We start from the raw sequence: 27,235 nt of genomic DNA on the forward strand, positions 1-27,235 counted from the left end.
CGGCCCCGGGAACAGCAGGAACAGCGGCACCGGGAGCGCCGGTAGCACTGCGAACGGCGGCAGCGGCAACAGCAGGAGCGCCAGCATGGAGTACGTGAGCCCCGAGCAGCTGGCCGGCTTCAGCAAGTACAAGGTAGCGGCGCTGACGGGGGCCGGGCTCGGGGCCTGGCGCTGTGAGGGGGGCGCTGAGGGGCAGCCGGGGCTGGGAGGGAAGGTTGGGCAGGGTTGGAGTGCACGGAGGAGGGGAGGCTCCGGCGGGGCCTGGAGCCGTGGTGGGAGATCCGGAGGGGCTGTAGGGAGAGCCGGGGTGTGGGGAGGGGATATGGAGGGAGTCCGGGGGTTTGGGGCGGAGGGAGGGGCCGCTGTGAAACCTGAGATTTAAAGGGAGCGAGGGGGAAGTGTAGGGCGGTCCGAGTGTTGGGAGGATCTGCGGTGAGATGTGGGGTTTTGGGGTGAGGGGGTTTGCAGAGGTGTGCGGGGTTTTGGGGGACTGCAGTGAGACCTGAAACCCGGGTGTGGAAGGGGTGGGAAGTGCAGTGAGCCGCAGGGTTTGGTGGCTTTGCAGTGGCACCCAGGGGCTTGGGGACAGGGGGTTTTGTGCTGCAGTGAGCCCCAGGGTTTGGTGGCTTTGCAGTGACACCCAGGGGCTTGGGGACTGGGGGTTGGTGCTGTAATGATACCTGGGATGGTGGCAGGAGGCTGCAGGGGAACCTGGAGTTTGGGGACAGGGTATTGCAGTGAAATCTGGGTTTTGGGGTGAAGCTCCAGTGAGACATTGGGGTTACAGAGAGCTCTGCAGTGAGACCCCGGTTTGGGGGTGGTGGCAGGGAAACACAGGGTTTGGAGGAATGGCTGCAGTGAGACCCGAGGTTTGTATGCTGGGGGGCTGCAGAGACATCCGGAGCTGTGTGGCAGAGGAATTGCAGTGAGTGAGAGCTGGGATTTGGGGGGCTGTGGGTGCAGTGAGGACCAGTGTGGTAAAGGTGGGACCGTGTGTGACATAGGATCCCCCTTGCTGGCATGATCAGGATGTGACTGGGAGCTTTTCCTCCTGGGCTGGGGTCCGGGGAGGCAGTGGTGACCTGTCCCTGCACGCAGCGAGCTCTGGGGCTGTCCCCCACAATGAAGGGACTGTGGGTTTCCCTGGAGCAGGGCCAGCCCAGGAACTGCCCCAATGGAGCTCAGGACCATTGTGCTTCTGCCCCGTGGGTGCTCCCTGCAGTCAGACCCATGGAACCCACATCATTCCCATCTCCTCATGCTGAGCTGTGTCTTGTTCAAAGTGCTGGGAAGCTTGGAAGGAATTGCTGGAAGTGGCAGCAGCCTCTGCCATGGCATTTAAATCCCTGGGGCCTGATTTTGGGCCAAAGTAGGCGACATCCTGAACACGGGGGAATGCTGGATCCTGTGTTTATGTGGAGAGGAGGGTTTTCCGTATTTTCCATATTTCTTTCTTCTCCCACACTCTTCTTTTGTGAAGTAAAAAGTCTTCACCTCACCTTCTTTGTTTTGCTCTTATGGGACCTGTCATGTTCCAGTCATCCTTCCAGGGTGGCTTGTGGGGTGTCACTTAAGAGTGTGGGACAGTCAGGACATGTCTGAAGCCTTCATGGAGCACAGCTCCTCCTGGAGCCATCTGTGGGGGCTGGGGTGGCCAGGGCTTGCTCACACTCCTCTTGCACCCTGGTCAGGTAGAGAGAAATGGACTTGGGATGATGTGTCAGGGTGCACAAGATTCCCTGTGGAAGGCTGGCTGTGTGGGGATTCATCAGGAAAATGTCTGCGTGTTTAGAAAGGCAGGGAACGACTGTGGGTTTGTGTGGGTGCTGGAGAAAGGTAATCAAAACACTCAGCTGTGAGCCAGGCCTCCCAAAGGGACTGGTTTGGCTCCTGCAAAGACAACTCTTTTGCTCCAAGAGGGAGACTGTTGGATGTTCAGCCTGTTTCCAGTCCTGCTGGAGGGATTGCTGGGGTTGCTGCTGTCTCTCTCAGCACCAGTGCAGGGACAAGGGGGTCCCAACTTCACCACCCTTCTGGATCATGTGGCAGGGACCAAAACTGCTGCCAGGTTATTTCCTGAAGGCTCCTCTGACAGAAACGCTGCTGCAGTTGAATCTGGGAGCAGAACCCTGAAAGGCACCCGGGGTGAGGAGGAAAGTCCCACAGCACAAAAGCCTCAGCCTGTCCCCAGTTAGGCACTGCTGGGGTGCTCCCTGGCCTTGCTTTGGGGGCACAGGGCTGGAATGTGGGAGCAGGGCTCTGATGGAGCTGTGCCCGAGGACAGGAGAGCTTTGCCCCAGAGCCTGGGGCTTTACTGAGTCAGCAGAGGCTTGGACAGGAGTGGGTGGGTTCACTGAGTGCTCCAAGGGCAGCATCTGTGCCCCACTCGTGTCTCTGCCCTGCTGCCTTCCTTGCTTGCTCCGTGTCTTGTTTCCTTGGGGAGCTTTGTTCCTGGCTATTTTAGCCTTGGGAAAGTGGCTGATCCAGCACAAATCTCAGTACTGGGTCACCTATTCCAGCCTTGATTTAGGCATTGAGGCTTGGTGTGCTCTGCCCTTTGCAGCTTCCAAAGCTGGGTTACCTTGTCAGACTCACAAATGGGGCTGGGAGGGACCTTAAAGCTCATCCACTGCCACCCCCTGCCATGGGCAGGGACACCTTCCACTATCCCAGGTTGCTCCAAGCCCAGTCCAGCCTGGTCTGGAACACTTCCAGGGATCCAGGGACAGCCACAGCTTCTCTGGGCACCCTGTGCCAGTCCCTGGCTGTGCCTCAGCATTTGAGCTGTGCCTGGCAGAAGCTCTCTGGCCACACACCATCGATTTGGAGAAGAGACAGTGGATTTGGGGGGATGTGGAGGAGGCAGCGTGTCCCCAAGAGGGAAGGAGCTTTTCCTTGGAGAGGAGCTGGTGTCCCTGGAGCTGACAGAGCAGGAGCAGAGGAGCTTCATGCAGGATGATGCCCAGCCTTCTCCAGCCCTGGCTGGGTCCCTCCTGCCATGGAGTCAGGAGTGCAGATGGTCTCAGTTTGCAGTGTGCACGTTCCTGCTGGCTGGGGTGAGGCAGGAGTGTGCTCCTGCTGTGCCAGGCTGGCAGGGGCAGAGAGGGAACGGTTCTCTGGCTGCTCCTGAAGGGACACTGAGGAGCTCCTGAGCCTGAGGAAGCCGTGCAGCACAAGGTGCAGAGCTGGCAGAGAGGGGGTCATGGTTTAGTGGTGCTGGAGATTTCCTGGGTGTGCTGGTGCCAGGAGCTGCACATGAGCCCAGGTGTGCCAGAGACCAATGGCCCCTGGGCTGTGCCAGCTCTGGGGTGGCAGCAGGGCCAGGGCAGTGCCCATCCCTCGTGCTGGCACTGCTGGGGCACCTCCAGTGCTGGGGGCAGCTCTGGGCCCCTCCTGCCAGGAGAAACCTGCAGGGGCTGGAGCGTGTCCAGGGAAGGGAACGGAGCTGGGAAGGGAATGGAGCCCCAGGAGAGGCTGAGGGAGCTGGGAAGGGGCTCAGCCTGGAGAAAAGGAGGCTCAGGGGGGACCTTGTGGCTCTGCACAAGTCCCTGACAGGAGGGGACAGCCAGGGGTGTCGGGCTCTGCTCCCAGGGAACAGGGACAGGACAAGGAGAAATGGCCTCAGGCTGGGCCAGGGCAGGCTCAGGTTGGACATCAGGAGGAATTTCTGCATGGAAAGGGTGGTCAGGCCTTGGCAGGGGCTGCCCAGGGAGGTTTGGAGTGCCCATCCCTGCAGGTGTCCAAGGAATGCCTGGATGTGGCCCTCAATGCTCTGGGCTGGTGACAAGGTGGGGATCACTCACAGGCTGGACTTGATGGTCTGGGTTTATCCAACCTCAGTGATCCTGGGATTCTGTGCCTGTAACGCTCCTGCAGCAGGGAATTCTTTGGCTGGAGGAAATATCCCTCTGGAGACAGGCTCACCTAAGCTGGGAACAGAGGGACCAAATCCATGCTCTGTAGGTGATGTGTCCCAGCCCTGCCTGGCAGCTGCTGAGGCTTCCCCTGAGGCCGGACAAATGCCAGCTCTGTCTGCTCCAGCACTTGTGACTTGCCAGCCTGGGACAGGTGATGGCTGCTCCTGGCAGGCTGGAGGTCTCAGTGTCCAAACTCCAGTGCTTGTTTTGAGGCCATGGAGCAGGATTTGTGTGTCCACATGCCCAGGAAAAAGCAATCCAGGCACCCTGCTCTGGTTGGGTGTTGAATGTCCTCTGCCAAACCCCAACACTGTTACTGTCAGGTGTGGGGTGTCCCCTGCCAAGAAAGCTGCAACCAGCTGCTGTTTTGGAGTGGAAACTTGCAGTTGGATGCCAGAGGTCGAGTTCTTAACAGCTGTCTGCAGATGGCCTTGTGGCCAGCTTCTGGGCAACCTCCTTCTGTAAATGTATGGGCGAGTGTGAAATGGGGCCCTTGGGAGTGTTCACAGAGGTGACTGTTCTGCTGTGCTTCCTCTGCTGGAGAGGACTTTGGCCATGGGTCTGGAGTGACAGGACCCAGGGAATGGCTCCCACTGCCAGAGGGCAGGGCTGGATGGGATCTTGGGAATGAGGAATTGTGCCCTGGCAGGGTGGACAGGCCCAGAGTGCCCAGAGCAGCTGTGGCTGCCCCTGGATCCCTGGCAGTGCCCAAGGCCAGGTTGGACATTGGGGCTTGGAGCACCTGGGACAGTGGGAGGTGTCCCTGCCATGGCAGGGGTGGCACTGGATGGGCTCTGAGGCCCCTTCCTGCCCAACCCATTCCATGGATTGCTGTTTCTATGGGCTGCGAGGGCAGCTCAGGCTCGTACAGACTGTGCCCCTGCAGGAGTGTCCCCTGTGCCAGGGGAGGCTGTCACAGCTCCTGCCATGTCCCACAGCTCCCCGGCCACATCCACAGCGGCTGTTTCCAGTGAGGGCATCCCCTGGATCCCTGGCAGTGCCCAAGGCCAGACTGGACATTGGGGCTTGGAGCACCTGGGACAATGGAAGGTGTCCCTGCCATGGCAAGGGTGGCACTGGATGGGCTTTAAGGTCCCTTCCCATCCAAACCATTTTGGGATTTGATGATTCTAGGTGAGGACACAGCTCTGCAGCTTCACGTGTCCTTGGCAGTTGCAGCCAGCTCTGATGGTTTGTCCCTGTCTCTCTGTATTCCAGTCACGTGCCCTGCCTTCTCTGTAGCCTTTTCTCTCCCAGCCTTGTCTGAGCTGCTTGTGATTCCACGTTGTCCAGCTCTACCCCAAGGGATCCTGTCCTCTGTTGGTGTCTCTGGTGTGATGGAGCCGCAGGTGACAATTCCAGGGGCTGTGATCCCTTTGTGGCTCTTTGATCCAGGTCCTGTAGGAGCAGGGAAGGTGTTGGGGTGACAAGTGTTGTGCAGGAGGCTCTGGCTGCACATGAGTGTCTGCTGCCCTGCTTTCCTCCCTGTGAAGCACAAGTACAGGACTTTGTCATGATGCCACGTGGGCCTCAGGCATTCCTGGGATCTTATCCTCAGGGATCTTGATCTGGGGTAAATGCCAGCGAAGGAGGAGGTGGGAATGCCACTCCTTACCTGAGGCGCAGGAGGAATGGAGAGGGCAGGTGATGACACGTGTCATGTTTGAGTCCAAAGGTGGACCATGCTGGTGGTTCACCCCAGAAGCTTCTGGAACCAGTGTGAATTCAGCAAGAGGAAACTGAAATGAAGCTTGGGAAGGACCTTTTATAGCAAAGCTGCTGCTCCAAAAACCCTCCATTCTTTGTCCAGCAGGAGCCGGTGGTGACCTTAAGGGACCTTAAGATGCCCTTTGAAATGCTGTTTATTAGAGCTGACACTCTAAGGAGGGAAAAGTATAGATACTACATCCATTTGGATAGTGGGAATCCTGCGTGAGGGAGCAGCAAATGGACCTCTGATCCATGTGATTGTCAGGCCCCATCTGTAGAAAATCCTTCCCACATTTGATTATTCAAATTCTTAAAGAGTTTTCTTACAGGGAAACCACTCTATTCCTAATTTCCAGTGTTAGATGGAAAGGATGTTCAGAGAGGAGCTTGGAGACCTGGGGCACTGAATGCACCCAAGGGTCAGGCTTCAGGGATTGTAATTTATTGTAGAAAGCATTTTCCTTCTGGATGCTCTCTTCCCTTCCCTGCACCCTTCTTCCAGGTGGGAACCCAGCTGCTGGTCCCATCTGTGCCCTGAAGAAGAGGGTGCTCTGCTCCTCAACCAGAAATCCCATTCCTCCAGACTTGGAGAGCCACAGGGAACCGGGCTGTGCAGATGCTGGGCTGTGGGAAGCAGATGGCTGGGAGCTGTTCCTGGCAGGATTCTCTAGGCTGCTCTGCAGACAGGAGCCCTGAAGAGATCTCTGCAGGGTGTTCAGAAACACCGATGGCAGCTCAAACCGATGGAACATCAACACCAGGAGCAAGGGAAGCAGGAAAGGGAAGTGTTTTGCTGCCGGGCCGTGGCCCTGAGGCTCAAGGCCACAGCGATTAAAGGCCACCCCCCAGCCTTCGAGCTCGGCTTTTCCATAGCAGGAAGGATGAGAAGGAGGGGAAGCCTTTGAGCCCAGCTCTGGAATCACTTAACTCCTTCCCCAAGGGCTCCTCTAATTGCTCTGAGACAGCGGGGTGTGTGCCTGCCATTAAACACATGCAGCTTCCCAAGGTGCTGCCTGGCACCTGCTGAGCACCTCCTAGACTCTGTAATTTCCAAGTTAGAGCTGGTTTTATTCTTTCTTCTCCTTTTCTGTGATTTAATTCAGGGGTTTGAACCATTGCCCAGCTTAGCATGTCCCTTGCAGCTCTGGTGGTCTGAACAGTGCCGTGGTTGGAGGAGACGGCAGCAGTGCTCATGGATTAACTGGGAGCGACTCAGCTCACGAGCCTTGGCTGAGCTTCTCCCCTGTGCTAAGCAATGAGATGAGGGGAAGGGATTTGTGCTGCTTTCTAGGGACACTTCTGACGTGCTGGAGGGTTTTGATGAGTGATGAGCTGGTGCCACTCCTGGGACTTTTGCTCTGGCTGTGTTTGCATCTCTTCAGCCAGAGCAGCCCTGAACTTGCTGCTGAGGTGCTGCTGGTTTCTGAGCAGTGGCCTTTGCTCTACAGGGTGTCAAAGGTACTGAACCATGTTTTGGTGGGGGATTCCCAAACTCGTCTGTTTTAGCCACACAGTGGTGGTGATGAAGCTCTTTGTGGTCAGGACCTACTGCACCTTCAGTCCCCAGTGGGTCCTGCAGGGTTTTCAAGAGGAACTTCAAACCTTTGTGGGTTTTTGTATGAGACAATGACTCGCCCAGGCACAGGCAGCTTGTGGTTGTGTTGGCTGCCACACCTCCCCTGGACACTTCCAGGGATGGAACAGCCACAGCTTCTCTGTGCTAGGGCCTCACCATCCTCCCAGGGAATATTCCTTCCCAATATCCCATCCATCCCTGCCCTCTGGCAGTGGGAGCCATTCCCTGGGTCCTGTCCCTCCATCCTTGTCCCCAGTCCCTCTGCAGCTCTCCTGGAGCCCCTTCAGGCTCTGCCAGGGGCTCTGAGCTCTCCCTGGATCCTTCTCCCCTCCAGGTGAGCACCCCCAGCTCTCCCAGCCTGGCTCCAGCCCTGGAGCAGCTCTGGTGGCTCCTCTGGGCTCTCTGCAGCAGCTCCAGGTCCCTGTGCTGTTGGAGTGCCCAGGGCTGGGGCAGCTCTGCAGGTGGGCTCTCACCTGGGCACAGGGGCAGAATCCCCCTGCCCTGCTGCCCACAGTGGGGGATCAGCCCAGGACTGGGGGCTTCCAGGTGTCAGCACACACAGCCAGGTGCTGTCCGTCTTCCTGGATTCCTTGTCCTGTCCCACAGCAGGAACCCCCTGGTCTCTTCCCTTGGTGAAAGACACAGCTCCTGCTGCGCCCATTTCCTGCTGCACACATCCTGCAGCCTCAGGCCCACCTGAAGCAGGAGGTTGCTGTTCCCAGCTGGTGGCTGGGGCCATCTGCTAAAAGCAGATTTCTCATGGATGTGAGCCCAGTGGAGCAGCAGGAAGCTGCATTGCCAACCCCAGCTGTCAGTGTGGGCACAGAGGTGCCGTGATGAGCAGCCACAGGCCTGTGGAGAAGAAGGAGCAGTTGAAGTGGTGACAAGTGCTGAGCCTGCCGGTGCCTTTGGCTGGGTGGCTTTTCCTGCACTCTCTCCTTGGCATGCAAAGCAGATCTGGGTCCCAGTTTATGCCTTGAGTGTTGCAAGGTGTGCATAACTCTCACTTAAACAGAGCGTGGGCTGCTTGTCAGCCCATCTTGGGGCTCTTTAATTGCACTGAAATTTTGCTGCAATGTTTACTGGTGTCTGTTGAGTCTTGGCTGCAGGGAATTCCATCAGAAAAGTTACTCATTGCTAATGAACAGCGAGTCTTTGGCTGTCCAGAGGGTTTGGAAGAGAACTGGGAAGGCATTGTGGAAATTCAAGTATCACTTCCCGTGGCTGGCTCCAAAAATGGCCACATTACAAGGGTTTGTGTCAGTGACCTGACCCACTCTGCCTCACGTCTTGCACAAAGCTGGATGTGAAGTGTGGGGTTTTTCCTGTTAATTGTGAATTTCTTCTTTGTGGAGAGGCAGCATGAGAGAGAGGCAGAAATGTGCTTTTGGAAAAAAAGGTTAAAACCTTTATAAAATGTTGAAACATGGGGGTAGCATTGCCCCTTCTTCCCTGCAGTGCCTTGCTTTACCTGGAATAATCCCCTGATGTGTCTGGGCTTGTGGCTTCCTTGAATAGAAAAGTTCAACTTGATTTCTTTTTCTAGGGATTGTAAGAAATTCTCTTTTATTCCACTGATTTGTGCATTGACACAGAATCCCAGACTGGTTTGGATGGGAAGTGCCTTAAAGATAATTTAATTCCAACCCCTTACCATGGGCAGGGACACATTCCACTATCCCAGGATGCTCCAAGCCCCATCCAGCCTGGCCTTGGGCACTGCCAGGGATCCAGGGGCAGCCACAGCTTCTCTGGGCACCCTGTGCCAGGGTCTGCCCACCCTCAAAGGGAATAATTCCTTCCTGAGGCCTAATCTAAACTCACCCCCCTTCAGCTTCAGGCCATTCCCCCTGTCCTGTTGTCATAGTTGGTTTGTTAGGATCAAATCCAAATCAAATCCAGAGGGGCTGAGGTCTTTCCAGTGTTTGATCTCCCTGGAGGCTCATGCCCTCTGTGAGGGGCATCCCAGCCTGGAGGTGCCGGAGCAGCTCACTGACCCTGCAGGCAGCAGGTTTTGGGATATGCCCTTGGGGAGAGCACAGGGCTGTGGAAGTTTGGGGGTGGTGCGAGGCTGCTGCCTTCTCTGCTGTCACTGCCTTGCTCTCCTGGTCCCTCCTGTTCTCTTTGGGCACACAGAGATGGTCTGATCCCCCTCTCAGGTATGTCCCCCCTATTTTTTTTGAAGCCCAGACCAGCTCTGGCAACGTAGGAAATTCTTCTGGCTGTCCCAGTGTTATTGTAACAAGTTTCCTTTTCCTGCATTTTTGACTCTGCCCTTTTTTCCCCCTCCCCCAAGTCGCTGCTCTGATCCCTCCATTGCCACTCCAGGGGTTCATTGCTGACTGATCCTCTCCTGCCTGCACCCCTGAAGGTTCATCACTCCCAGCCCTGAGCTCACCATCTGTGCAGCCCTGTGCAGCTGATCGCCTCCCACTGCAGCAGAAGCGGTGCTGACCCATATTCATGGATATTTGCTGCTCCCAAGCACAGGGAGCTGCTGGATGCAACTGGAATTGGCAGGCTGCTTGCCAGAGCCTGCCATCAACATCAAGTGTTGATGTATCCATGGGGAAATGACTTCCCCAACACAACAGTGGGATGGGGTCAGGACTTGGTCAGCTCCTTCCCACCCTGGCGTGATTCCAGTGCCAGGACAGAGCCAGAGCCTGCTGGAGGGAGAGACTGCACTGAATTCTGCCCTGGCAGGGTGGGCAGGCCCTGGCACAGGGTACCCAGAGCAGCTGTGGCTGTTTCATCCCTGGAAGTGTTCCAGGCCAGGTTGGATGGGGCTTGGAGCACCCTGGGATAGTGGAAGGTGTCCCTGCCATGGCAAGGGGTGGCGCTGGATGGGCTTTAAGCTCCATTCAATCCAAAGCAATCTGAGATTCCATGAATCTCCCAGCTGATGTCTGAGAAGCAAGGCTGTGAATATCAGAGCGTGTTGGCAGGGCAGGAATGTGCTTTTCCCAATGAATTAGCACGTGCTGTGGGGGCTGGGGAGGTTTCTGCTGAGTGTGGCAGTTCCTTATTGAGGAATGGGGCTCTGGCCTTGCTGGGACCCTGCAGGTGTTCACTCCTGGGCTCCTGCCAACAAGAGAGTAATTCTCTGCTGTAATTCCTGTAGGCAGCTTTGGGAAGAGAAAGTTGGATCCTGGAGCAGCTCTGGACCCCTCCTGACAGGAGAGACCTGGAGGGGCTGGAGCGTGTCCAGGGAAGGGAACGGAGCTGGGAAGGGAATGGAGCCCCAGGAGGGGCTGAGGGAGCTGGGAAGGGAATGGAGCCCCAGGAGGGGCTGAGGGAGCTGGGAAGGGAATGGAGCCCCAGGAGAGGCTGAGGGAGCTGGGAAGGGAATGGAGCCCCAGGAGGGGCTGAGGGAGCTGGGAAGGGAATGGAGCCCCAGGAGAGGCTGAGGGAGCTGGGAAGGGAATGGAGCCCCAGGAGGGGCTGAGGGAGCTGGGAAGGGAATGGAGCCCCAGGAGAGGCTGAGGGAGCTGGGAAGGGAATGGAGCCCCAGGAGGGGCTGAGGGAGCTGGGAAGGGAATGGAGCCCCAGGAGAGGCTGAGGGAGCTGGGAAGGGAATGGAGCCCCAGGAGAGGCTGAGGGAGCTGGGAAGGGAATGGAGCCCCAGGAGGGGCTGAGGGAGCTGGGAAGGGAATGGAGCCCCAGGAGAGGCTGAGGGAGCTGGGAAGGGGCTCAGCCTGGAGAAAAGGAGGCTCAGGGGGGACCTTGTGGCTCTGCACAAGTCCCTGACAGGAGGGGACAGCCAGGGGACAGGGACAGGACAAGGGGAAATGGCCCAGGCTGGGCCAGGGCAGGCTCAGGTTGGATGTTGGGAACAATTCCCACCTGGAAAGGGCTCTCCTGCCCTGGCACAGCTGCCCAGGGGAGTGCTGAAGTCTCCATCCCTTGAGGGGTTTAAAAACCCTGTGGACGTGGCACCAGGGAATACTGGACAGTGGTGGCCTTGGCAGTGCCAGAGGATGGTTTGACTCGATGTTTGGAGAGAACTTCTCCAGCCTCAGTGATTCTGTGACTTTATGCTTTATTTTGGAGCATCTTTCATTGCTGGATGTCTGAACCCTGCACAGTGCAACCCAGGCAGGAGGAGGGACACGCTGGAGCTGCAGCTGGGACACACAGCCAGGACATCCACATCCTTCCTGCAGCTTCCAAACCCATGGGCTCATGTGGTGGGTGCAGCTCTGCACTGCCAACACTCTCCCTTCTGCTGCCAGCTGAGAAGTGACCTTGGAAAAGGCAAATAGGGCTTGAGTTAATCAGTACCATTAAAGGGTGAGGTGACTCCTCACGCGCTGGCCAAGGGTGGGCATAGGGCAAACGTGCCTTGTTTTACCTGGCACGGCTCTGCTCGCTTCCATTTGCTGGGATTGGTGGAGTTTTCTGCCTCCTGCCTTATCTTGAGCCTGAGGGGAGAAGGTTCTTAGCCTTGTGCCCTCTTTGTATTTAAGGAGATTTGTAGGGAGCAGCCTTGTGGACTTGCTGGAGCAGCTCTGCTGAGTGCCCTGATCCTGCCTGGAGCAAGATGGGATGTGCAAATCCATCTTTGTTCTGTCCTCAGCCCAGGTGCCACCAGTGCTGCGCTGCCCCAGCCCACCTGGGTGTCACACCCCAACACCTCTGGGCCCAGACAGTGGTGATGGTGTGAATCACACCAGGCACATGGTGGGATTCTTGGCATGTCCTCTGCAGGGCCAGGAGCTGGACCTGGTGACCCATGTGGGTCCCTCCCAGCTCAGGATTCTCCAGGATTCTGTGGCAGTTTTTGTTCTGCTGCTGGCTCTGGGTAACCAGATTACTTCAAAGCAGAATTGTTTTTTCCGGGACAGGAAGACCATTAGTAGAATCTGGGCTATAAATCTGTATTTTTGTCCTCTTTGGACACATAATTGGATCTCCCAGAGGTGTCCTGGTTGCAGGATTAATGTTGGGTTGAAGCCATACAAGCCATTTGTGTCTGTAAATCCCATAACGATGCCAGCCAGCTCGTCTGCGATGGCACCACAGCCACCGGGCCTGTCCCCAACTCTTGGGGTGCCTGTGGCTCCCTGGAGCCGTCCTGGCATGGACAGGAGGCTCCTGTGTGCTGCCAGGGATTGTTGCTGCTGGTTTTGCTCTTTCCCTGAGGAGTTCTGACCCCAATCCCAAGGGAGCTGTCTGGGCTGGTTGGCTCCTCCCTGCAGCCGTGAGGAGAAGCTGTCTGTGAGCACGGAGCTATTTTAGAGCAGGGCCATTTACAAGTGCCTGGCTGCTTTGGGAAGGAGACTCTGGGGTGTATGAAATTCCTTCTGGGCACTTCTCCTTTTCCTTTAACCTTCTTTCCCTGAAAAAGGGGTGGAAATCCAGAGTCCAGGCTGGTGGGAATCACTGGTCGTGATAGAAGAACGTTTTATAGAGGGATGTGAGTCACTAGACCAGTGTGTGGAGGTCCAAAATACAGAAGGTGACGCTGATTTCCAGTGAGGATGAGGTGAGGGAATGATGGAGCCAGTGCCAGGCTCAAACACTGCTGGGTTTGGGGTTGACAAGTGAAGAGGTGGAAGGGACAACTTTAGTAATGTTTATAAGGAAGACCCCGACAGGAAAAGCAGCTGGAGGAGGCTGAGCATGGCCAGGATGTCTTGGGATCTGTCCCTGAAGGTGCCTGGCAGCTCATTGGTATTCTGGGAGCAGCTGTCCTGGGCAGACAGCCATGTCCTGGCTGTCCAGAGCGCTGTCCCCAAGGGTGGCAGCCAGCCTGGCACCAGAGCCAGCCCTGGTTCTGTCCCTGTGCCCAAGGGTGTCCCCAGAATGGGCACAGCATGGCTGACCTTGCTCAGCACACAGAGGAGTGCCCTGGCTGGAGCCTGGCAGGAGCTGGGGGGGCATAGAAAGGATCTGAAGCTGTGGGAGAGCATCCAGAGGGGCACAGACCCAATGGGGAAGGGTCTGGAGGGGGCACACAGTGGGCACTTGGCTTGTTCAGCTGGAGAAGAGACTGAGAGGAGAGCTCATGGATGTCAACAACTTCCTCCTGAGGGGCAGCTCTATCTCTGGGACAGGGACAGGACCCAAGGGAACTGCTGGAGCTGTGCCAGGGAGGTTTAGGGTGGATATTGTGAAAGGTTCTTCCCCCAGAGAGAGCTAGGCACTGCTCAGGCTCCCCAGGGAATGGGCACAGCCCCAAGGCTGCCAGAGCTCCAGGAACATTGGGACAATGCTCTCAGGGATGTGCAGAGTGGGATTGTTGGGGGTATGGGCAGGGACAGGGGTTGGACTCCAGCATCCCTGTGGGTCCTTTCCAACCCAGGATATTCCATGGTTGCATTAACAAACCTCTGCAGAGCAGCTGCCCTTTCTGCAAGAAACTGCTCTTGCCAGCTTTGAGTTCTGCAAGCAAGGTGGGGAACATGTGTGGCCATGGGGAAAGCTGTTTATTGAATATTATCCCCAGCTCTTGCAGGGAGAAAGGGAAACTTCCCAAGCCATGAGCCTGGTGAAATTTCCCTGAGGTACCTTCCAAGCATGGGCATGGAGGCTGTGGAGCTCTTCCCCTGCCTCACTCCAAGCCTTGCATCTGTTTTCTTGTTCCAGGCTGTTTTGGGGATAATGAGATTAAATCAGTCTCTCCTCCTCCCCTAACTGGTGCTTCAAAATCCTATTATCTTGTAAAGCATTTGGAATTCTGCCCCCCAAAATTGCATTAAGCTGAGATTGGAAATTCCTTGCGGCTTAGAGTTGCCTCCATACGGCTTTGGGGTTTGTTGCTTCTTGCTCTGCTGCTCCTGTGGGGACACAGCCTCTGGGGCTGAATCCCAGGGAGATGGACTGACCCCCAGGGAGGGGGTACAGAAATCCTTGTCAAGGATGGGATTCACCCAGGAGGGAGCAAATGCTGTAAGATGGGACCCCAGCGAGACCCATCTTGGTCCCTTATCCCTTCTTGGTCCTGCTGTATTTCTTGGGGGGTGTTGCTTTGCCCTTTCCCACCACTTCTGGGCTTCCAGGGAAAAGTGGAGAATGCAGACAAGGAGAGGAACAGGTTGGAGCAATCCATGGGTACAGTGACAGGGGCTGGTTCAATGCCATCGGCTGGGGGATCACTTGGAGCTGCTCTTTGCTGAGGGGTTTCCTTTTACCAACCAAACCAAATGTGGTACCTGTTGGAATGAGTCCAAAGGAGGCCACAGAGCTGCTCCATGGGCTGGGGTCCCTCTATTCTACTCTGGAGCCAGGCTGGGAGAGCTGGGGGTGCTCACCTGGAGGGGAGAAGGATCCAGGGAGAGCTCAGAGCCCCTTGCAGGGCCTGAAGGGGCTCCAGGAGAGCTGCAGAGGGACTGGGGATGGAGGGACAGGACACAGGGAATGGCTTCAAAGTGAAAAAAGGGAGTTAGGTGCGATATTGGGAAGGAATTCTTGGCTGTGAAGGGGTGAGGCCCTGGCACAGGTGCCCAGTACAGCTGTGGTTGCCCCTGGATGCCTGGCAGTGGCCAAGGCCAGGATGGATGGGGCTGGAAGCACCCTGGCACAGTGGGAGCTGTCCCTGCCCATGGCAGGGGCTGGCACTGGAGTTTCTGGAAGGTCCCTTCCCACACAAACCACTCTGGGATTCTGTGGTTGGGACTGGACTCAGGCAGATGCTCTGCTGGAGCTGGGGGTGCTGTCCCAGGCCAGTGGGTGAGCAGCAGGTTCTGCCTAGCCCAGCACTGAGCATGTGAGCCCAGGAGTTTGGTAGCCTATGGAATTGTTCTTGGCATTCTTATCAAAGTGTTCCTGGGAGAAGAGGACTTTAGCCAGGGTAATCTGTGTGTGGAAGGGGCTGTGGGAGCAGATAATGGCTCGTGCTGCTCTTGAGAGCCAAATGATGTCAAATTTTAACTTTCTATCTGGAGGTTGTTTCATGCCTTGTCCAGATCATTGATTTTTATTTCTATTTTTATTTCCCCCACCACAAACACACCCTGAGCACCCCAAATGTTATGAAAGTGATGAGGTGAGGGGTAAGAGCTCTCCCTCCCCATTCCCAAAGCCGCCTCTGGTGAAATCTCAGCTCCTCAGTGGAGAGGGGACCTCTGAAATCCATCCTGCTGAAGGGGCTCCCAGTCCCACTGCTGGAAGTGAAGATGGAGACTGAGACCAGCAAGGGAACAAAGGGGTCACAGCAGAGCAGGTGACAGATGGCACTGTTGGGGGGACCCACAGCATTTCTCCTCATCCAAGTGAGGCAGAGCAGTTGGAAACAGTTGAAAGGATCAGCATTTTTCTCCTTGCTTGTGTCCACTCAGAGAGCTGGAGCTGGCATTTCCAAAGGTGACAGATGGCCCTGTCGGGGGACAGGACCCACAGCATTTCTCCTCATCCAGGTGGGGCAGAGCAGTTGGAAGCAGTTGAAAGGATGAGCATTTTTCTCCTTGCTTGTGTCCATTCAGAGAGCTGGAGCTGGCATTTCCAAAGGCTGGGGGGTACATCAGGAGTCCTGTGGGGGTTCCACACAGATGTGGCTCAGAAGATTCCAGATGTCTGGCTGTTTCTGCACATTGCTGGAGTCCTAAGTGTTGGTTTTTGTTTCCCTTTCCCAGTACAGCGCCGTGGACAGCAACCCCCTGTCCCTGTATGTCATGCATCCCTTCTGGAACGCCATCGTGAAGGTGAGTCCCTGTCCCACCCTGGGCAGGACAGCACAGCCCAGGTCAGCTCTGTAACACCATCAGCTGCTTCGTTTGTGGTGCCACTAATGAGTGAGGGGCTGCCTGCAGCCTGCCCCCAATCCCCGAATGCCTGCATCCCAGCCCCATGCTTCCTGCTGCCCCAGGATGCTCCTGGCAGTGTTGTCTAACACCCAGACAGTGCAGCCATGGCTGGAGCAGCGTCTGCTCCTCAGTCCATGTTTTAATGAGTTCATCTGTTCTTTTGCTGCTTTCCCATAGATCTTCCCTACCTGGCTGGCCCCAAATTTGATAACGTTTTCTGGCTTCCTGCTGCTTGTCTTCAACTTCTTCCTCATGGCATACTTCGACCCTGACTTTTATGCTTCTGGTAAGGCTGCATGTTCCTGGTCAGGTGGGAAATCTGTGTCACCTCCTCTGCTGGGAATTGGTGAGGCCTCTGGGTCTGGGCCTTCCCAAAGTGACTGGGACAGTGGAGGGGATTGAACTCTCTGGGTTTTGTGACAAGGACTTGTCAGAGTGTGACACCTTCCCTCTGGCTGCCAGGGAAAGGTGCTCCTGGCTGGCAGCGGGTGGGACAGGGAGGAGGAGACAGCTGGAATCTTGGGTTGGAATTGGCTCTGCCTGCAGAGCAAACAACCCAGTGCCCTTGTTTGAAAATCTAACAGGAAAATGTTAGGAAGTGCTGCTTCCCTGAAATCAGCTGGTAGAGCCTTGTTTTTCACATCCCGGCTCGTTCCCCTCTTGGCAAAACCACCAGCACATCAGACTAACAAGGCCAAATCCTCTTTCTGAGCTTCATCATTCACAGCTTTAAACTTTTCTAACAGTCCCCATGTTCATCTGTCTGCGAATCCAATAGTTCAGTCGTGTTCCTTTGCACATGGAGGAGTCCCAGGGAAAGCATTAATGCAGTGTGATAATTCTCAGGAGCTTCTCCTCTGTGTTTTTCTCTCCCTTAGACCCTGCCAGGTCTGGTTTCGGTTGCTCAGGAGAGTTTGTGGAGTTCTAAACTGGACCCATCATCAAAACACAGTTACATGGCAGAAATCCTGCTTTCTTGGGATTGCCTTTATTGGTAGATAAGTCAAAGCTGTTGAAGGTTCAGGTGACACCTGTGGCTGTTGGCCGGGGTTTGGGCTGTAAAGAGCCATGAGCCATGGGAGCAAAAGCTGTCAGTAGCTCAAGGTGAAAACCTCTAGGACATCAGACATCCAGAATCATGGAATCCCAGAATGGTTTGGGTTGAAGGAACCTTAAAGCCCATCTGGTCCCACCTCCTGCTAGGGGCAGGGACACCTTCCACTATCCCAGGTTGCTCCAAGCCCCAGTGTCCCATCCATCCTTGCCCTTTGGCAGTGGGAATCTATTCCCCCTTGTTCCACCCTCTCCAGCTCTCCTGGAGCCTCTTTAGGCCCTGGAAGGGACTCAGAATTCTCTGGAGCCTTCTGTTCTCCAGGCTGGACATCCCCAACTCTCCCAGCCTCTCAAAAATTGGCTTTGGAAGGATGGAGAAGCTCATAGCTTGGGACCCTTTCACATACATGTTTTACATGTCCTGCTCGGAGAGAGAACTTCTCCTGGTGCTGCTCCAGAATTTTGTGCCTTCCCTCCTCCTTGGATGGCTTTGCAGATGTGGTACCCTCCTTCCCTTTGCTGCTGGAAGGGCACCATCCTGCTGCCCTGAGGAAACAGGAGGTGGCATTTCACTGTTCCCCCAGAGACCTCCCTGTGCCCTCCTGCTGCCAAGGATCCATGCCTCTTCCTGCCCTTCTCTTTGGGCTTCCTGATTGCAGCCTACCATGATATCCATTAGGAAATAAATATTAACAGGGGAGAAAGGTGCTGGACAAGAAGAATTAATTGTTACTCTGCTTCTACCACAACCAACACAGTGTGGGTATTAATCAGCATGCTGAAAGTCCCAAATTAGGTTTTATTTTAGGTAGTAGCTTGAATCTGGATCATGTTCATGTTCATTCCATTTTTCTCATGATACAAAATAAAACATTGTCCATCAGAGGAGAAATTGAAGGTGTGATCCCAGGAAATTCACAAAGCCTTGCTGCACGAGTGTGGGTATGGGGTGAGGTGCAGCCAGCTCTGCTGGCTCACTGCCTGAGCCGTGCTGGAGGAGGTGGAGGTGCTGTTAGGGACGAGCTCGGTTTCCATTGGCAGGATGGGACTGGAGACTGGGCGGGGAATCCTGGCATGTTCCTGCGGGGGCAGGGAGTTGCCACATCAAAGAGGCTCCACTTGATGCTCTGTGAGCCAGTGACTGACTGAGGAGTGTCCTCTGCACACACTTCCACACAGCCTGCAGTGGCACTGCAGAACTGGCCCCAGTTCTCAGATGCCATGATTTCAGAGAGCTGGGAGCAAAGGACAAATATATCCTGAAAGGCAAAGTCCTCACTGACCTGGTTTCATGAGCTGCTATGGGGCAGCTCTGCCATCACATCCTGCAAAGCTCACATCCCAGATTCACTGTGTGGCTCTGCCTCTTGGGCCAAAATAAACCCTCAGGAAGCACATCCTGAACTGTCCTGACTCTGGTCTGTCTGATCCCTGCAGCTCCTGATCACCAGCATGTTCCAAATGGTGTGTGGATCGTGGTGGGGCTCCTCAACTTCATGGCCTACACGTTAGGTAAGAGTTTTCAGGGTCACCCACTCATGCTGTGATTGTGTTCCCTCTCTCCCCGTGGGAAGTGTTATATTGTGTGCTCCCAGCAGTTTCTGGGAGCTGCTTTGCAATGTGGAGACAAGGAAGTTGTCTCTGAGCATCTGATGGGAAAGGAGGATACTGGAAGTGACTGTGAGATGAACTGTGAAACTCTGTCTTGGGTCTGCTCTAAAGAATCAGAGAATCCCAGAATGGTTTGGGTTGGAAAGGACCTGCAAAATCCTCTGGTTCTACCCCCTGCTATGGGCAGGGACACTTTCCACTATCCCAAATGTGGGAAATGAATTTGTAGAGAATTCTTAAAGTCTGATAAAGGTTCACATAGTATGTATTTGTTTGTAAACAAACAAAACACGCCTGTGTAAACATGCCTAATCCAACACCAGGTTGCTCCAACCCCCATCCAACCTGGCCTTGGACACTTCCAGGGATCCAGGGGCAGCCACAGCTTTTCTGGCCAACCTGTGCCAAGGCCTCACAGCCAAGAATTCCTTCCCAGTATCCCACCCAAATTTCCCCTTTTCCACTTTGAAGCCATTCCCTGTGTCCTGTTCCTCTATCCCTTGTCCCAAGTCCCTCTCCAGCTCTCTTGGACCTCCTTTAGGCACAGGAAGAGGCTGCTCTAAGGAATATAAAGGAAACATAAGGAAATAAATATAATCTCATCAGACCTGTTGCATTTTCCAGCCTCCCATGGAGCAGGAGTGGGAAGTCCACTCACTGACTGAGGGTGGAGGTCGGGGAAGCTGCTGTTCCCTGGCCCACTGCTTTGTGTGGAGTGTCCAAGAGAGCTCCATGTGTAGGAATGTGCCCCCTGTTGATGGAGTGACTAAATTGTTCTTTATCTGCTTAAAAAGGCAAAAAGCCCAGAAGTTTCTCTCCCAATTTGGTTCAAAAGACACCTCATAGGACCTTTTGGACTTCCACTCAAACCTGGTGCTGTCTGATTAGACAGAGGCCAAGAGGTCCCACCTAGGTAATTCACTAGATAAAGAAGAGAACAAAGGATGTGGGGTGTTTTAGCAGGAGCAAGAACCTCTTGCCCCTGGCTCATTTTTTCTCCGTAAGAGCTTTGTTAATTTGCCTTTTATCAAACCTTTTTCTGTTTCCAACACTACCTCAGAAGCCATCCTGCTAATTTTATGCTGTTCTGGGTAGCTGAGCTATCTCAGGTGTGATGTATTTCTCTGAGAGCTCCTAAGACCTGGCTCAAAGACTAACACATCATCCATTTTTCCCTCCCTCTTCCCAGATGGTGTTGATGGGAAGCAGGCACGCCGGACCAACTCCAGCACCCCCCTGGGAGAGCTCTTTGACCACGGCCTGGACAGCTGGGCCTGCGTGTACTTTGTGGTCACCGTGTACTCCACCTTCGGCCGGGGCTCCACCGGCGTCAGCGTCTTCGTGCTCTACCTCCTGCTGTGGGTGGTCTTGTTTTCCTTCATCCTCTCCCACTGGGAGAAGTATAACACAGGGATTCTCTTCCTGCCCTGGGGATATGACGTCAGCCAGGTGGTGAGTTGACACCCTGAGAAGGTGCTGGGTGCAGTGCTGCCCACTGAGGGGTGTTCTGCTGTGGATCCAAAGCATTGTCAGTCATGGAGTCAGTCCATGGACAGGGACTCTCCATGACAAACAAGGCTTGAAGGATGGACATGGCCTTGGCTCTCCTCTCCCTGCTTCCTGCATGTTTTGCCCACTGGAATGGTTGCTTTGTGTAGTTCCCTACGTGGTACCAGTGTGGGTAAAGCCTGGAAGTTTGGGATGCCTTTTGGCACTAGCAGGATCTTGCTCAAAAATTCAGCAGAGGTAATTGGCTTGTTAATTGCTGTTCCCGAAGCAAAGATCCCTGGGGAGGTGCCCCTCCAGACCATGGTCCCTGGGCAGTGGGTGTGGAGACTGATGGTGATGGGCCCCTTCGGGTGTTGGTGTGTCCATCCCTCCTTAAGGAATTCTCTGCAGGAAGCTCTTCCTGAAGAGAACTGGGACCTGGGGATGAGGCAGCTCACCTGGCAGTGCCTTCCTCCAGCCCAGGCTGCTCCAAGCTTTGTCCAGCCTGGCCTTGGACATTTCCAGGGATGAGGGAGCCACAGCTTCTCTGGGCAAGCGCCCTCATTGTAAAAAAGCTTCTTCCTTTTACCTCATTATCTTATGTCCATTTATTATCCTCTGGTTTGTCAGATGCTGGGTGGGAAATGCAACGAGTTGGAGAGTTCAATTAATGCAGCTGCATTAATTGGAATAATCATTTCTCCTACTACAAGCAGACCAGAGCTGGGCCCTGACTGTACTCTGATCCTTTCTCCCAAAATGTTGCTTAACCCAGGTCTTTGAGCTGCCTGCTGGAGAAAGGCAGGGGTGGAGGGCAGAGCAGCGTGTTCCACCCAGCTTCAGGGGACTATTAAAGCTGAAATAGCCCTGGTGAGCTTCTCCCTGTAATCCAGCAGCTGATGGATAAGGAAGAGTCCCTGAATGACCCCTCCAGGGTCACTGCAACTTGTGTAAAACCTGTGCTGTGGTCACCTCAAGAGTTCAAGGCTGTGCTGGGGCATCTCTCCTGCAGCTCCTGGTCATGTCCTCCTCATGGAATCAGTGAGGTTGGAAAAACCCTCTGAGACCATCGAGTCCAGCCTTGTCCTCAGCACTGCCAAGGCCACCGCTGGCCCATGGCCCCAAGTGCCACTTCCACGTGGTTTTTATATTCCTCCAGGGATGAGACTCCACCACCTCCCTGGGCAGCCCCTGCCAGGCCTGACCACCCTTTCCATGGGGAAATTCCTCCTGATGTCCACCCTGAGCCTGCCCTGGCCCAGCCTGAGGCCATTTCCCCTTGTCCTGTCCCTGTTCCCTGGGAGCAGAGCCCGACCCCCCTGGCTGTCCCCTCCTTTCAGGAACTTGTGCAGAGCCACAAGGTCCCTCCTGAGCCTCCTTTTCTCCAGGCTGAGCCCCTTCCCAGCTCCCTCAGCCCCTCCTGGGGCTCCATTCCCTTCCCAGCTCCCTCAGCCTCTCCTGGGGCTCCATTCCCTTCCCAGCTCCCTCAGCCCCTCCTGGGGCTCCATTCCCTTCCCAGCTCCGTTCCCTTCCCTGGACACGCTCCAGCCCCTCCATGTCTGTCCTGTCAGGAGGGGCCCAGAGCTGCCCCTAGCACTGGAGGTGCCCCAGCAGTGCCAGCACAGGGCATGGGCACTGCCCAATCCAATCCCTTCTCAGCAGATCTTCCTTCCTACACCTGCTCACATGGGATATTTGTGGATTTGCTTTATTTTTCTCCTTCCTGCTGGTGGGTAGGACTGAACATGTCATAGCTTAGAGCTGCCTTTCCCTGGAGCTGCCTGGCACACGTGTGGTGCTGCCAGCCCAGGTGCTGCCAGCCAGGTGCTGCCAGACTTGCCCATCTCATTTCTCACCCCTGCTTGTCCTGTGCTTTCTTTCAGACCATTTCAATTGTCTACATAGTGACAGCCTTTGTGGGAGTTGAGGCCTGGTATGCACCTTTCCTGTTTAATTTCTTATATAGAGACCTATTCACTGCAATGATTATTGGTAAGAAACTCCATGTTGAAGCCTGTCTTTTAAACTTCACCTTTTTCCCAAACCCCCTGCTAATGACCTGCTAACACTGCTCTGTTTGCTGCCCCCGGGCTGTTGTTGAAGTGACTAATTGAGGGTGTTCTCACAGCCTGAAAATCTTTCCCAGGATTTCAAAACAGGGATGTCTCCTGCAGAGTTATTTTGGAGAACTTAACTCTGCTCTGCCTGGGCTGACTTCACTCCAGCCAAGCTTAGTTTGTCCTCAGTGAGAGCCTGGGGGTAAAACCAGTGCGGTAAACCCAGAGTTTCCAGGGGATAAAGCCCAATGTGCAGGGGGTGGTGGGACCTGGCTGTCAGTGGAGCCTCCCCAGCCTTGGGCTGGTTTGGAGGGGTCAGGACACTTTTGTTTTGCTGCTCTGGGGCTCCCTCTCACCCCAGAGCCCAAACACAGCGTGGGAGGGAGGTTGCAGCCATGGAGGTGGGTGGGAGCTCTGCTGTTTGGGGATCCTGCCCTCCATCCACCCACCTGAACATCATTATAATAATAATAATTATAAAAAATTTGAAATAAAGGCCCAGCCTCACTCTCTGAGTGTGGTCAGTCAAAATAAGCCACTGCAAAGGGTAGAGCTGAGCTGATGTTGTTCAATGCCATTGCCTAAATCACAAGTTCTGCTCAGTTTATTTTCTGTTTCCCTTCAGGTGTTCATTGTAATTGCTTAATTTTGAGTTAATTAGTGTGTTAAATGTACTTGCACTTTTATCAGGTAGATGTTCCCAGCTTTCCTTTGACAGCTGCGACTTGACATGAATAATGAATATGCTTTTCCTATATGAGAAATTGAGCCCAGTTCCCACACGGGGGAGAGGAGCTGGGTTATTAAAGCAGGAATATTTCCAGCTCTGTTCACATACCTTCTGCTAGATAAACAGGGAAGGAGTTGTGCTGGAATATCATGGATAATGTTGATGGTTCTGATTTAGGTCAGGATTTTTCAGTTACGTGGGTGCTTTGTATCATTTATCCAGTTAAATGACAACTTTTTGGCAACGTGGCCACTGGAAATGTCTGCACACAGCCAGAGAAACAGCAAATTGTCTTTCTTGTGAAAACTTTTGTGCCCAGCCACGTCATTTGAGGAGTGTGCACTGGTGTCTCATTAGAGTTGTATTATAATTAAGCTTTGTCACTGTTTAAAAGCACAAACCCCGAGCTCCTTAATGCAGCCCTTTCAAATGGAAATGTCTTCAACTTACAGCAGACTTTAACTTTTAATTACAGCTCTTGGGCCAGACTTGAGAGCAGCTTCTTCCAAATGTGCTGAGCTATTCCTGGGGCACCAGGAGCTATTTTTGGTGCAGGGAATTTAAAGCAGAGCCCAGCCAGAGCCTCCTGTTCGGGGTGCATGGGATGTCCCCTGTGCCCTGGGGCACTAACGTGGCACTTTTCTCTTCCAGCCTGTGCCCTCACTGTGACCCTGCCCATGAGCCTGTACAACTTCTACAAGTGAGTTTTGTAGAACCCCAGCAGGGTTTGGGTGGGAAGGGGGTGGAAAATTCATCCAGTGCCACCCCCTGCCATGGGCAGGGACAGCTCCCACGGTCCCAGGGTGCTTCAGGCTCTGTCCAGCCTGGCCTTGGGCACTGCCAGGGATCCAGGGCCAGCCCCAGCTGCTCTGGGCACCTGTGCCAGGGTCTCACCACCCTCACAACCAAGAATTCCTAATTCCCAACATCCCATCCATCCCTGCCCTGTGGCTGTGGGAAATCATTCCCCCTTGTCCTATCACTCCAGTCCCTCTGCCGCTCTTGGAGCCCCTTCAGGTTCTTACTGCAGGCAGCACCAGGGATTTCTCAGTCATTCCATGTATTTTCATTTCTTTGCTTGTGTTTCAGGGCCTATAAAAATAACACCTTGAAGCACCACTCTGTGTATGAAATCCTGCTGCCCCTGGTGTCCCCGGTGTTGCTGTTCCTGCTCTGCACCACCTGGATCTTCCTGTCCCCCACTGACATCCTGGAGGTCCAGCCCAGGCTCTTCTATTTCATGGTTGGAACAGCCTTTGCCAACATCTCTGTAAGAGCTTCTGCTTTATGCTTGAGGGACTGGAGAATTGGTTAAATTGAGTTTTCACATGTGCTGTGAGCAGCAAAGTGCTGATGGGAAAGGAGTTCCTGCCTCCTTTTGGGGATAAACTTAAAATGGGAGGGCTAAATTTTTGGTCAAAATTTAATTTAGCTGCCTAGTGGTAGAATAATGGGAATGTTAAGGTTGGAAAAGCCCTATGAGACCACTGAGTCCAATTGTCCCCCAGCACTGCCAAGGTCACCCCTGCTCCTGGTGCCACATCCAGGAGGTTTTAAAATCCCTCTAGGGATGGGACTCCACCACTGCCCTGGGCCTTTTCCAATGTTTAACAACCCTTTCCATGGGGAAATTCCTCCTGATGTCCACCCTGAGCCTGTTCTGGCCCAGCCTGAGGCCATTTCCCCTTGTCCTGTCCCTGTTCCCTTGGAGCAGAGCCCGACCCCCCCTGGCTGTCCCCTCCTGTCAGGGACTTGTGCAGAGCCACAAGGTCCCCCCTGAGCCTCCTTTTCTCCAGGCTGAGCCCCTCCCCAGCTCCCTCAGCCTCTCCTGGGGCTCCATTCCCTTCCCAGCTCCCTCAGCCTCTCCTGGGGCTCCATTCCCTTCCCAGCTCCCTCAGCCCCTCCTGGGGCTCCATTCCCTTCCCAGCTCCCTCAGCCTCTCCTGGGGCTCCATTCCCTTCCCAGCTCCGTTCCCTTCCCTGGACACGCTCCAGCCCCTCCAGGTCTCTCCTGGCAGGAGGGGCCCAGAGCTGCCCCCAGCACTGGAGGTGCCCCAGCAGTGCCAGCACTGGGGACAGTGTCACAGATCACACAAGTGACCATCCCCTCTGCTCTGGGGACAAACATCTGTTGCTCCCAGAGCCCACAGCAGGCTCAGGCTCTGTCCCTGTCCCCTCAGTGCCAGCTGATCGTGTGCCAGATGAGCAGCACACGGTGCCAGCCCCTCAACTGGATGCTGCTGCCCATTGCGGCCGTGCTGCTCCTGGTGGTGTCTGGGCTGGCTCCAGGCAGTGAAACGCTCCTGCTGTACCTGCTGACTGCCTTCCTCACCCTGGCACACATCCACTACGGAGTGGTCGTGGTAGGTGACACCTCCTGGGGCTGGGCTGTGGCTGGGAGTGCTGCTGCTTGGGGCAGGGAGTGCTCTGTGTGAAACTGGGAATGGTTCTGTGAGCCCTGTGGGATTTGGGGTGGATTCCTTGTGAGAGGCTTGGGGAGGTTGCATGGAGTTGAAGGGGACTGCACAGGATGTGTCAGGGGCTGTCCTTCCCCTGGGGTGTGTCAGATGAGTGGGAAACCAAGCACAAAATCCTGGAATTTGGGCTGGGAGGGACCTCAGAGCCCATCCAGTGCCACCCCTGCCATGGCAGGGACACATTCCACTGTTCCAGGGTGCTCCAACCCCAGTGTCCAGCCTGGCCTGGGACACTGCCAGGGGTCCAGGGACAGCCACAGCTGCTCTGGGAATTCCATCCCAGCCCCTCCCCACCCTGACAGGGCACAATTCCCAATTCCCAGTATCCCATCCATCCCTGCCCTCTGGCACTGGGAGCCATTCCCTGGCTCCTGTCCCTCCATGACTTGTCCCCAGTCCCTCTGCAGCTCTCCTGGAGCCCCTTCAGGCCCTGCAAGGGGCTCTGAGTCTCCCACTGAGGTCTCCAAGGTGCTGAGAGAGCCAGGCTGGAGTGGGGATTTTGCTGCTGGGGGAAGTGGGAACACAGCAGTTGCAGGGCCTCCCTTCCTCCTGTCCATCTGTGCACAGATCCAGGGATTGGTTTCCTTCTCTGAGTTTGGATTAACAGAGAGAACAAACTTGGAGAAGCCCAGAGTCCCACTAGGAAGCTGCTGAGGAAGGAGGGCACGGGGCCACGTGTCCCAGCTGAAGTGGGGACACCCTCCTTGGGAAGCCCCTTCCCCTGGGAGCCCCAGTTCCACCCCAGAGCCTACGGAGTCGTGTCCCAGCTGTAATTACAGCCAAGGAGTAATAGCCAGGTTGCCTTGTCGTTCCAATTAGTGTAATGAGGCTTCTGGGCAAGAAGGATTTGAATTACTAAGAAGCTTAAATAAATTTGGTCTTGGAATCACAGCTGGAGATGGGGCTGAGCTGGTGGTGTAATCCTCCTGCCCCTGCCCTCCTGGGAGATTCCCAGTGCTCTGCTCCCTCTTTCCCTCCCTCTGCCTTTCCAAGGGCCCATCTGTGCCAGCTCCTCTTCACTTTGAGCTGAAGAGCCTTTAAAGGCTTTGGGATTGGGGCTTAATCCCAAACTGCTCTGAATTTGGGGAGAATGATTAGGATTAAAGCCTCTGCCCTGACTCTGTCAAGCTCAGCCTCCTTTTGCAGGAAGTAAATTATCCAGCTCTGACTTTGAATGGATTCAGGAATATTTTATAGAGATATCTGAGATGATCAAATGAATTTAAACAGAGTAATGAAGGAGGAGGGTAAAATCCTGCAGGTCTGGGCTCAGCATTCCCAACTCCTGCCCCTGTAGAGGGTGAGCCTGCTCCCAGATGTTGTTTGGGAAGGTTGGGAAGGGAGCAGGGCTGTTCCCTGAGGAACCAGGGACAGGGATGGGGCTGGGCAGGGGTGGGCTGGGCACAGTGGCTGGCAGGGGCTTGGTGGGAATAAGGAGCAGGTCTGGGGCTCTGCTGCTCATGCCTGGGAGCCGGGATAACCCCCCGGGATCCAGGATAACCCCCCGGGATCCAGGATAACCCAGTCCCGTGTCTGCCTTCCCCAGGTGAGCCAGCTGAGCAGGCACTTCAACATCCGGCCCTTCTCCCTACGGAAGCCCACTCCGGACTGACTGGGAGCAGAGGAGGAGAAAATCGGCCTGCGGGCTGCAGAAGGACTGTAAATACCTGCTGCAAATACCTGTAAATACTTCAGCCATCACCACAGATCAAACTATCCTCTGGACAGGGCCAAGGACACGCGGGATCCGCTGCAGCCGGGGCGGGGCCGGGCCGGGCCGGCTCCTGCTGCTCTTCCATCCCTGCAAGCTTCGGGTTTTGGGTGGAGCTGGAGGAGGAGGAGCCTTTTCAGGTCGCTGTTACTGTACCTT

At 55.1% G+C, this 27,235-nt stretch overlaps 1 protein-coding gene across 1 annotated transcript; it reads left to right on the forward strand.

Moving 5' to 3' along the window:
* SELENOI (selenoprotein I) lies at nt 1–26,977 on the forward strand. Its single transcript, XM_054293417.1, has 10 exons — nt 1–133; nt 15,780–15,848; nt 16,128–16,236; nt 18,441–18,515; nt 19,804–20,066; nt 21,986–22,094; nt 23,541–23,589; nt 23,979–24,159; nt 25,069–25,251; nt 26,912–26,977. Exons 1-10 carry the CDS (start codon nt 86–88, stop codon nt 26,975–26,977), a joined length of 1,152 nt encoding a protein of 383 aa, XP_054149392.1. The 5' UTR covers nt 1–85.
* Nucleotides 26,978–27,235: the final 258 nt, after the last annotated feature.

Source organism: Melozone crissalis, unplaced genomic scaffold (genome assembly GCF_028551555.1).
Source record: "Melozone crissalis strain CALT ecotype California unplaced genomic scaffold, PUWL_Pcris_2 ptg000150l_1, whole genome shotgun sequence".
Lineage (NCBI taxonomy): Eukaryota > Metazoa > Chordata > Aves > Passeriformes > Passerellidae > Melozone > Melozone crissalis.

Bases quoted from the DNA above. Each gene is read 5' to 3' on its own strand.
- SELENOI (XM_054293417.1), top strand. From the start codon at position 86: ATGGAGTACGTGAGCCCCGAGCAGCTGGCCGGCTTCAGCAAGTACAAG. The intron at 18,516-19,803 runs GTAAGAGTTTTC...CCCTCTTCCCAG, and splicing joins CTTCATGGCCTACACGTTAG to ATGGTGTTGATGGGAAGCAG. The intron at 22,095-23,540 runs GTAAGAAACTCC...TTTCTCTTCCAG, and splicing joins ATTCACTGCAATGATTATTG to CCTGTGCCCTCACTGTGACC.